This window comes from Seriola dumerili, unplaced genomic scaffold (assembly GCF_002260705.1).
Source record: "Seriola dumerili isolate Sdu_G_001 unplaced genomic scaffold, Sdu_1.0 BDQW01000052.1, whole genome shotgun sequence".
Taxonomy (NCBI): Eukaryota; Metazoa; Chordata; class Actinopteri; order Carangiformes; family Carangidae; genus Seriola; species Seriola dumerili.
The window spans coordinates 13,417,696-13,428,322 of NW_019174307.1; the positions used below are offsets into that span (position 1 = coordinate 13,417,696).

At 40.4% G+C, this 10,627-nt stretch overlaps 1 protein-coding gene across 1 annotated transcript; it reads left to right on the top strand.

Annotated features, from left to right (window-relative positions):
* Window positions 1-62: 62 nt before the first annotated feature.
* Window positions 63-8,609, top strand: ofd1 (OFD1, centriole and centriolar satellite protein). Its single transcript, XM_022740518.1, has 23 exons — window positions 63-161; window positions 262-380; window positions 486-689; window positions 783-851; window positions 958-982; window positions 1,071-1,169; window positions 1,264-1,400; window positions 1,568-1,741; window positions 1,901-2,007; window positions 2,114-2,233; window positions 2,780-2,853; window positions 2,951-3,042; window positions 3,267-3,456; window positions 4,204-4,334; window positions 4,537-4,648; window positions 5,138-5,860; window positions 6,128-6,284; window positions 6,389-6,480; window positions 7,132-7,260; window positions 7,498-7,661; window positions 7,764-7,937; window positions 8,021-8,091; window positions 8,466-8,609. Exons 2-23 carry the CDS (start codon window positions 285-287, stop codon window positions 8,509-8,511), a joined length of 3,186 nt encoding a protein of 1,061 aa, XP_022596239.1. The 5' UTR covers window positions 63-161; window positions 262-284; the 3' UTR covers window positions 8,512-8,609.
* Window positions 8,610-10,627: the final 2,018 nt, after the last annotated feature.

Genomic DNA, 10,627 nt, shown 5'->3' on the forward strand with positions numbered 1-10,627 from the left:
CCGGAACAGAAATTTCCGTTGGCGGATTTAAATGTTCGAGGCACACCTCCTGGAAAGAGACGCTTCTGGTCGCTAGGATGGCACCTAGCGAAATGCTTGTTTTCTAAGATCCCTGTTGTAACAAGTGTGAAGCAGATAGTGTAGAAAAAGTCTAACACCAGGTAAGAATACTTGAAAATTGTTGAAAAGTGGGGCTTTTTCTCTCTAGCTCGCCATGTCAGCTTCACTGAGCTGTTGTACCTTTTGTTTGTGTTCTGTCAGGACCTGCAAACACTGTGACAGTTATGTACTCGAGCAAGGAAGACACCCTGTCCCCAGATGAGTTGAGGAAAAGACTCTATCAAACTTTTAAAAACAAAGGAGTCCTCGATACACTCAAAGTAAGTCGTGCTAGTAACGTTGCTGTTGACGCCTGTAGCCAACGTCCACTCTGGTCAGCGTAAGTTTGATCTTCATCGCTCTTTCCCTCCTTTGATCTTATTCAGACACAGCTAAGGAATCAGCTCATCCAGGAGTTGAAACACCCACCTTTGACTGGAGGAGAACCAGTCCCCAGACCAGTACCTGTGAAATCTGAACCCCTCTTGGTCTCAGCCTGTAACAGCATAGTGGCTGATCATCTAAGTACCTCAGGATATGAGTACACACTTTCTGTATTCTACCCTGAAAGTGGCTTATGCAAAGAAAAGGTGAGTGTGACTTCTGCATTTGTTTAATTCACTGTAGCTTGAAGTGCAAGGAGCATGCAGATGAAGATTTTGGTTTCTGATCCTTTTTTGCAGGTTTTCACAAAAGAAGACCTTCTTCATCTTCTTAAAATTAATCCCACATCAGCCCTTTACAGATCCCTGGTAAATAATAATATGAATTAGCATGTATAATATTTTCTTATAATAAGTAGAAATAAAAAATATATGTTGTTACTAATATTAATAGTTTATTTATTTATTTTTACAGTCTTCAAATAAAGACAATGATAAAGGTATGTGCAGTATTGCGTTCTTTTTTAATAAAGCTACTTCTGCCCCCACTTCCTTTTCATTGATATACACTTTATCTTTGTCTAGCAGGGTTCCTGATCAGCCTACTAACTCAGCTAACACACCATTATAGTCATGGCCTGTGCCATGATGCAGACACACAGACAACAAGTCATGGAGAGTCTCTTGGTACGGTGAATTGATGTCTTGCATTGTATTCCACGCACATGCCATTGATTGCACAGTTTTTAATGTTTAATGAGCTTTCTCTCTTCCATAACAGTTGAGAAGATGAAAATGATCGATAAGGAATATGAGAATTTCATTTACAGTGGGGACAAATGGTTTCCTCTCCAATCAAAACTGGCTGCATATAGAAAAGAAATTGAAGCCCAGATGCAATCAGAAATGAACACAAAGGTACATATCATTTTCTACAAAGTTAATGAATCAGAAATTGCCCGAGCAGGCATTAAGCACAGCTGCATACTCATATCTGCCGTAAACAACAAAGATATGAATACTGTATTAGAATGGCTAATATGTGAATACTCATGTGTGATTGTTTTCCTTTTTTGTCTTTTAAGATGCTGCATTTTAAAGATGTTGAGGTTGCCAAGGTGAGGATGGAAGAAAAATCCAAATTTCATAAAGAATTTGATAAGCTGAAACAAGAGCTGGAGAGGACCTATGAACAGAAGACAAAGGCATTGATGGACCGGGAGAAAAATGCCATTGATCGGTTACAAAAACAACAAGAGGTAAATTGCTGCTGATTTGATGCTGGTCTTTGTTTTCTTCTGTTTTTTAAATAGTGAAATTTTGGGAGGCTCTCTATCAGTAGTCATTGGCATAATTGTCAGTAGCTTAAATCTAAGATGGTATAAATTATGCCGTTATGTGTGTTTCTCTTTTCTTAGATAGAGGAAAAAAATGTTTATATGCAGAGACAATCAGTACTGAAAGAAATTGAAACACTGCGGAACAGAGAAAATGAGCTGAGGATGAGAACAGAGGCTTTTGAAAAGTAAGAGCTTTTTAATTAAATGTATTCATGTCAGTAAAGGGGTGCTATGCCCTCTCATTGTGACCACTGTTTCATAGAGAATGTTGCTGTGTTTGTGCGACAACAGGACTTTTCAAATTCACAAGGAGAAGGTCAAAACCACAGAAGAGCTGATGAGGAGGAGAGAACTGGCCGTGAAGACAATGGAGGACATGTATGACCAAAGGCTGCAGAATGAACTTTCCAGGTATTTTCATGCTGAACACAGACTGTCTCATTTGTCCATTTTTTTTTCTTTTTGGCTTGGTAGTTCATGTTACCACTCAAAATTAGTCTTATTTTATAGGGATATCCTCATTGTGTGATAAGAGGCTGTAACTGTTGTTAAGGCCTAAAATGACAATGGTTTCCTGTGTGTCCAATATACATTATAAATATATAGGGTACTGACCTGCTATAAGTGTCAGAAATAATTTTTTCTCTTGGTCTTGGTGAATAGATTGTAGTACACATGCTTGACGGAGGCACTGACACTACACATATGAGGCCCCAAAGGTTGCAAGTGTATAATTTTTTTTCTTTTGGTAGAAGAAAAGTTAAGGTAATTGACCATGACCACATAGTAACATACAATATGGAACCTGATTATCCACTTGACCAAATGATACATGACTTTGACAGCAGCTGGTTGGCTATGTAGCAGGAAAAGAGGATGTGATTTCTCGGATGTTTTTGTGCTGATTTAGTTCCAGAGCTCTTTTGAATCGTTATTCTTACGTCTTTATAAAATTAGGTATCAGCTTGAATTGAAAGACGAATTCATCAAGAGAACAGGAAAACTAACCGATAGTGAGAACCGAAACAAAGGTGAGTATTTAAATGAATACAGTGTTTATAAGTGACCAGCTTGCTACTATCTTAGATCATGTTGACATTCTTTCTTTCTTTCTTTTTTCTCTCTCAGTGGAAACCGCTCGTATCCAAAAGGAGTCGGCTGTAATTGATGCCAAACTAGAGGAGCATAGTAGAGCACGGTCAGAGCTGAGACGGCTGCAGGTAAACAAAACCATACCAATCTCCCAGCAGTGTTCACTTCACCCTCTTCAGTGACCACCAGGCACAATATTTCAGTCCTACTAAATAATTGAACACTTCAGGCAAAACCTTTAATCAGTGTGATGTGGTCCTATAATAATTATACAGTACACAGTGTAATTGATTCATTCAGTCTCCAGCTTTATTTTGCCTGCTCTTTTAATGGCTCTTGTGTTGTTTTCCAGGCTGAGCTAGACACAGCACAGCAGCAGATTCCTCTGCTGACTCAACAGAAGGAGCTGTTAAGAGAAAGGCTGGAGACCATGAGTGACTACCCCAGCTTGAAACGAGAGAAAGCAGAGCTGCAGGGGCAGCTGCGGCTGCTAAAGAAGCAGCTGGATGAGGCCCAGGAGGAGAACCGGCTTCTCCATGCAGGTGAGGACCGGCTGCTGTTCCCAAATACCTCCCACGAGTCTTAGCATGGCTCAGTTTCCCTATCTACTTTACCATGAGAGAATATGAGTTCTGCTTATAATCATGTACAACTTAGTGTCTGAGTTATTGCTTATAATTGCTTATAAAAGTAATCCCAGAAAATCGGTACTTGAAAATATTTGCAGTTGTTTTTTTCATAACTGAGATAAATCCAGTTCCCTCAGAGTGCTTGAGTGTGGGCTTATTGTGAGCTCTGGGAGATGCAGTGTACTGTGAAGCATTCGTGCTAGTCTGTCCCACTGCTTCTGGCTCAACTGAGTCTTTTTGAATGTGTCTTGCCTGCCAATGTGGGGCCTCTGTGCCGTGTTTGTAGCTTTGCAGACAAGTGTCTAAAAGGGGCTGGGGGTGGGTGAGAAGTGGAGGGGAAAGGGAGCAGAGACAGAGGCCTCCCATTACCCATGGCAGAGAACCAGAATTTTACCTCTCTCTAAGGGATGATGGGGCAGGGGACCAGTGGGCCTCTCGCCTCACAAAAAAAAACCCCAAAAAAACATGGTGTTAAGCCTCATGTGCTATCCTCTCATCCTGCTCAGATACACACTGGAGCTGGAGTATTTAAAAATGACATCATGAATCAGAACTACTTCTGTATATCACCACATCCTTTTTCCCACCAAAGTAGATGGGGCATTGGGAAACGGACTTTACTTTTAGATTATGTTTTGACTCTGATAAATCCTCTCTAAGATTTGGGCAAACCATCCAAAGAGCAGCTGGCCCTGCAGATGGAGCTACGGAGGCTGCAGAGCGCCCGCAGACTCGATGAGGAAGAGTTTGACAACCAGAAACAGGTGCTGCAGGCACAGCTCCAGAGTGAGGTCAGTGATGTCATAGTGTGGCTATGTGTGTGGGAAACTATGTGTTCAGCTTTTCTTTTCTTTTTTTTTCATGCAGTTTTGCCTCACCTTTGGGAGTTTGGTTTGTCCTTAAATCTGGATTTCCAGTAACTTATACTTATTTGTGTAAACGGTGATTCGTGTAAATGGAGTGTGATGTCCTGTTGTCTGCGGTTCTCTGCAGGTGGAGCGCTGCGCTCAGCTCAAGGCTCAGCTGACAGAGTGTGAGGAGAAGTCACAGTGGATGAGTAACCATGTTGAGGACATCAAGATGCAGCTTCGCCAAACACAGCAAGGTACCGTGTGTGTTTGCCACATCTTAGTGTGTCTTAGTGATTAGTAATTTTAAATTGTGTTGGAGTTTGTTTCTAGTTATGTGTGACATAATCAGTAATAAATAACTTGTGTTTCTCATTTCCATAAACTGGCTTTCTTTCTGTTTTGGATCATGATGTTCTATATGACCATTCAGTTTTATAAAAGAAAAACATTTAGCAAATTTCAAAGATCTCAAACACGGCCCTTTTTTGTTTCAATTATTTTTATAGAAATTTTAGTAAAAAACAAGAAAGAAAGCCATATTAGAGTAGCAGCAATTGGATTTTTGATGCATGTGTAAATGCATGTGAATAGTTCTTAGAAATTAGTTTGCAAACCTTTTTCTCACATCATGTATTCTTTTATGGTGGTTGGTCTTCTGTATTAGTGCTCAACTCTCCTCTTGTTTGCTTTTCCTTTTCTTTCCTCTTTCTCTTTCTTTTGTGCAATCCTTGTGATCTTGGCAGCTCTTGAAAATGAAGTGCTGCGTAACCCCAAGCCCTCTCTTGTTGATCGCTCAGTGCTGGAGCTCAGTGCTGACAGGCTGGTTCCCCCTGACATCTATGTGGACAGAGCTCTGCTGAGGACCAGGGTGGGTTATGATAATGTTTGTGAAGCAGGTGGACCCTTGCGAGGACACCAGTTGCCTTGGAGTGACTCTCCAGACTCTGACATGGAGCTGGTGGCTGAAGCCAAGGCTCGGATCCAGGAGCTGCAGAAGGAGGCTGAGACCTTGGAGGAAGCCTACAGGAACTACCAGCAGAGGGCAGTGCGCTCCACCATCTCACACATGCTTCCCCCAAGACCTCTTTCCCCACAACAACCACATCCTTCACATCGCCCCAACTCTCCTCTAAGGAAACTGGTCTCTCACCATTCTCACACCCACTCACCCCACAAATCAAAGGTCTCACACCGACCACTGTCTCCCCAAAGCACTCGAACCCCCTCCTCGGCGTCCTATGACACCAGAAACGCCTTACCACCTGCGCAGCCAAGAGTGACCTTCTTAGAAGCTCAAAACCAACCCGAGTCCACAGTTTTCACTGAGCGTAGTCTCCATTCATTCACTGAACCTCTGTTTCTAAGAGATGGACACCCTGAGGATGAAAGCTTTGCTCCATCCAGACGTCTGTCCTCCACACCTCACTCTTCCTCCAGGAAAAAACTTCAAAGAGAGACTGCAGAAGGTACCTTCAAAAAATTTTTTATCCTGTGAAAACACTTCAAAGGGCTTAGATGCACCAACCCTTTTTCACCTGTCATGAAATAAAAATTGAAATGTTGTCAGCACTCTTAAACTGCACATTTAACACATACTGTATATATTTTGTTAATGTTCCATAACATCAAAACTATTCAAATATCCAAATTCCAGGTATTTTCATGTCAGTCTTTGGATAATAATCTTAGTCCCCTAATGGTATCATCTAACATAAAGTCTTTGCCCCTGATAGAGGCAGTTGCGTCTCCAGTGGTGTTCACGGAGCTGTCGTCTGACCGACAGCTCCCTCATGCCCCCCGCGAGGAGGTGGTGACCTCAGGTGACTTGTCCTCTGAGTTCAGTCCACCTCCCAGTCCGCAGCTCAAAAGCACAGCACGAGACCAGACCAGGTACCATCTGTCATGGCTTTAGCGAGGACAGTGTGTCATTTTTATGAACTTTCACATAGCGATTGTGAATAACCATGCCCTCATCTTCCTCTTGGTTTCTTCAGTCCACCCAAAATGCATCCTGTCATCTTCAGCTCGGAGTCTTCCCCAGAGCCTGAGAAGATCAGCCTTGAAGATCTCACTGGGAATGTGTCAGGTACTCCGGACTAGAATTTGTTTTTTTTTTTCCTGACTAATACACTGTGTAAAGTCACTGATACACTGTATTGACTGAGACCAAGTTCAGTTTCAAGTCTGTGAATACACTGTTAGTGTGGTATAATGGAAAAGCTTTTCATGTCATTGCTCTTAACATTAAAGTGCCATGGACCAGATTTCTCAGAAGCTTTCACTGTATCCTGGGCTGAACAGCCATACGATATATATACAGCTTATTTTCTATGTATGAGTTATGCATGATGTGAGTGTTACAGAAGTGATGGAAAGTGCGATCGCTTTCTGTGTGGCTCATCTTTCTATGCATTATTTTTATTTTATTTCATTTGTTCCCACTTTTTTCTTAATGATGCATTATATAACTAAAAGTGTCTTAAGTGTATTATTCTTATTGATTTAAAAAAAAAAAAAAAATCCCAGTGATAAAATGTAGTATATCTAGTAAGGAGGTTTTGGATTTTGGAATGGCCGTTTTTTAATGAGTGTGTGACTGGCCTCCAAAGTGTCCTTTCAGTGGCCCTGCACAATGGTGAAGATGAAGGGCAGCTGATTATGTATTCTGTGCTGGTCCTCTGGCCCTGTTGCATTATGGTGCAGCATAAAAGATCTCTTTGTGCATGTCTCCCTCCAGAGCCCGGCCACATTCCAGAGCTTCTCCTGGACACTGCTGTCCCTCTTACTGAGGAGGCCCCTGACGGCCCCGCTGTCCCCCGCCCACGGGACCTCCCAGAAGACCCGATAGACTTGCAGGGCCAGGCGGGTGAGTCTTTAATCCCCGCGTTACTGATGCATAGTCTCGGTTGACCCAAATGACACAAAGGGCAACCTTCTACTGTAAGCCGAAGTCAAACGCCCTGTTCATCTTCTACTGATTACCATCAGTCTCATAAGTCTCTTTCATACTGTAGCCAGTCTACAGCCCAAACCAAAAGGAAGACAGGAACTTCATCACCAAACGACAACTGATCTGACTCATGCCAATCCATATGTTTTGCAGAGGTCCCACAAACCTCAGGTGAATCTGCTAGGGAAGAAGATGAAGAGGATGAAGAGCAGAGGTGGGAAAGAGAGCGAAAGGAAAGACAAGAACGAAGGCAAAGGGAGCAAGAGGAAGCCAGAGAGAGGGAGCTCCAAGAACTCAAAAGACTGGAGAAAGAGATGGTAATTATTATCTTCCACCTGGTTCTTCTAAAACTTTCTGATCTTCACATATTTATGTCTACTGAGAAAAGGCAGAATGAATGAGTATCTATGTCTGACCAGCTTTTGCAAGAGGTGGAGCAACCAGGACAGGAAGGAGAAGAAGCAGAAGAAGAAACGGGGATTAAGAAAGGGGATGAAGAGCAGAAAGATGATGGAGAGGAGGCTAAAGCAGAAAATCCCTTGGAAAAATACATGAAAATGGTCCTGGAGGCAAGGGAGAAGGAGCATGGACAGGTGACTTTCTGACACTACTGTAAAACTTTGCTTTTATAAGCAAGCAGGTAACTTGTATTAATCTGGTTGTTTGTTTTTTTCAGAGCCCTGGACGAGACGAAGCAGGACATACGAGCCCGGAGGCCAAGAGTTTGTCTGATGAAAAAGAAGACAGGTAACTATCTCCCACATAGTTCTTTCAATATTGACATAAACCTACTCAAATTAAAGATGAGATTTGGACTTTAATGTAGTATCTGTGATTTTATTTCAAATTGAATGTTCTGATGCTCGGAGCCTGAAGAACAAAAGATGTGTAACTGTCCAAAAACTTACCGTCTGGATTGCATACAGTATAAGCCCTACATAAGCCTTTCAAAAACATTTAATTTCTTTTGTGGTTTCTCATCTCCCTGTCTTTATAATGTTGTTATTTGTACTGGAATTACATTGTCTCAAGGATGAGTTAATTGAGAAATACTTTACTATTTTTGGTTTGTTTTTTTCTGTCCCTTGAGGCTTCCACTAACTTGATTTTTCTTTTCCCAGCATTGTAGCATATTCACACAAGGATGAAGATGATGACTTCTGGTGAGCTGTTTGTCCCAGACTGCCATCATAAACTAATGAATTATACGAGCCGCTGTAGTCTTTTACTGTTTTAAGTGTGATGCATTTGTTGTTTATATTTTAAGATTTTGCTAATCAGTATGTATACACTTGTTTTTACATGTGTATGAATAAATGCTGTTGTACAATTTTTTTACTTACTGTACACCAAACAAGATTTTCTATCATGCAAAAGAAGCACACACCAAAACAGAGAGAAATCTGTTTTATTTTATTTTCATAAAAACAGTCAACAGGCCGGTTGAGTCTTGTCACAAAGGGGTTTCCAGTCAGACAGGATGCTGGATTGTTGTCCTTCTGGTGATTGATAGGTAGCCTTTATTCTTTAGTTTTTTTTTTTTTTCTTTTGGTTCATTCAACAGGAAACACAGCATACAAAGATGAGATGTAATAAACCACAGCCTCATGTGCTTCTGTCATCTTTCATCTCAGCCTCTGTACAGCTGTGGTTATGAGTCTTATAGAGAACAATGCAGGTTTGGTGCTACAATATCTCACAGATACTGTGTAAAACACTGGGCAGAGAGTCACAATGGCATTCATACTTTGGCTAAATCTACCATTTAGATTGCCGGACAGTTTTATAAATGACATGGTGTTTACGACTAATTGTTATATGAAAGTTGAATTAAAAGTTAAGCATCAGTAATTCGCGAGGAAGCCCTTGACATTCATAGAAAACACAGGTATACTATCAGGCAACAAAATAATATAGGACTTATATACTTTAAACTTGAATAAAAGACTCTAAAAACATCTATAACTAATCAGCTATATAAAAATGGATTAATTTGTAATCAGTTAGGAAAAAAAGAAAACAGGCAAACACTGCCTACTACTGATGTCAGTATACGTGACTGTACATCATGTGTGTTGCTGCAGAAACAGTTTTCTTCATGCAACAAAGAAACATCAAGTTATCCCTGTAACTCAACTAACAGAAATAAAAGACTACACGAGCAATTACGTCAGCATTATGACAACTGCACATCAAAAAAGATGCAAATATAGAAAATTAAGAAAAAGTGGTTTCTGTTTTCAATAATAACAAAACACAAAATCCTGACTTGTAATAAATTTACAGTTCACACCTTAAGCTCTTTAGATCTGTTTAGATCTTTTTTTTTTTCATAGTACCAATACACATGGGACATAGTTCTGCTTCTTTCGTACAATTTTCAAAATCAAGTCAATTTTGATCATACTGTACAGATGTTACATTAGACAATGAGCTAAAAACTGTTTATGGGAGATCAGAGAGCTCTCTTCATTGGCAAGCCTTGATCTTTTTTCGCTTGATGAAAACAAACTTTTAAGCTATTAAATACTTTGAATATCTTTCTCTCATTATTGGCAGCAATCCACATTTAGCAAGCCAGTTATTCATATGGGATTACCCATAAAAATTAAACACTGATGCTGTTCTGCAGAGGAGTTCATAGAGCAAGCGTGCATGTGTGTGTGTATGTGTGTGTGTGTTCATGCATGCATGTGGTTTATGTTGCAGCTACCTAAATATATACTGTGTGTTCGAGGCATCTTTTTGCAATTAAAGAGGGATTTTCAAACCATAGTTTTACAAGGGAGAAGTGTTCCAGTTAAATTGATCCAGAGGTTCTAGTGCACACCTGAGGTAGTGTTAATGTAGGCCATGAAAGTTCTGTGTGACTTTTAAGTAGCTGTACAATGAAAATTAGAATCAACAATCAAATATCACTAATTGAGACAGTAATGCAGTGAAATACTTGACTCTGGCTTTAGCGAGTACAAATAACCAGCACTTTTCCAACAGAATGCGGTGCATACTTTATATTTGACCTGTTTGACCTGCAAAACATCTTTTGAAATGTAATCGTCTTGTGTCAGTAGTGTGTGACACTCAGACTCAGACTGGATGTTAAGGCCTTTCATGTTTGTAATTCATCTGCATTTTTGATTGAAAAAGAGCGAAAAAAAAAAACAAAACAAAAAAAAAAAAAACAAACAAAAGAAAGTTATACATTCCCTTATTGAAAACTTGCACCACCAGCTCAGAAGAAAGAAAGAGCAAGACTGTAAAACAAACTCATTGTTATGCGTTG

What these genes read in the sequence shown, in the direction of transcription:
- ofd1 (XM_022740518.1), top strand. Translation starts at nt 285, where the DNA reads ATGTACTCGAGCAAGGAAGACACCCTGTCCCCAGATGAGTTGAGGAAA. An exon ending in AAGTCATGGAGAGTCTCTTG is followed by an intron (nt 1,170 to 1,263) that starts GTACGGTGAATT and finishes CTTCCATAACAG; the next exon opens with TTGAGAAGATGAAAATGATC. An exon ending in AATCAGAAATGAACACAAAG is followed by an intron (nt 1,401 to 1,567) that starts GTACATATCATT and finishes TTGTCTTTTAAG; the next exon opens with ATGCTGCATTTTAAAGATGT.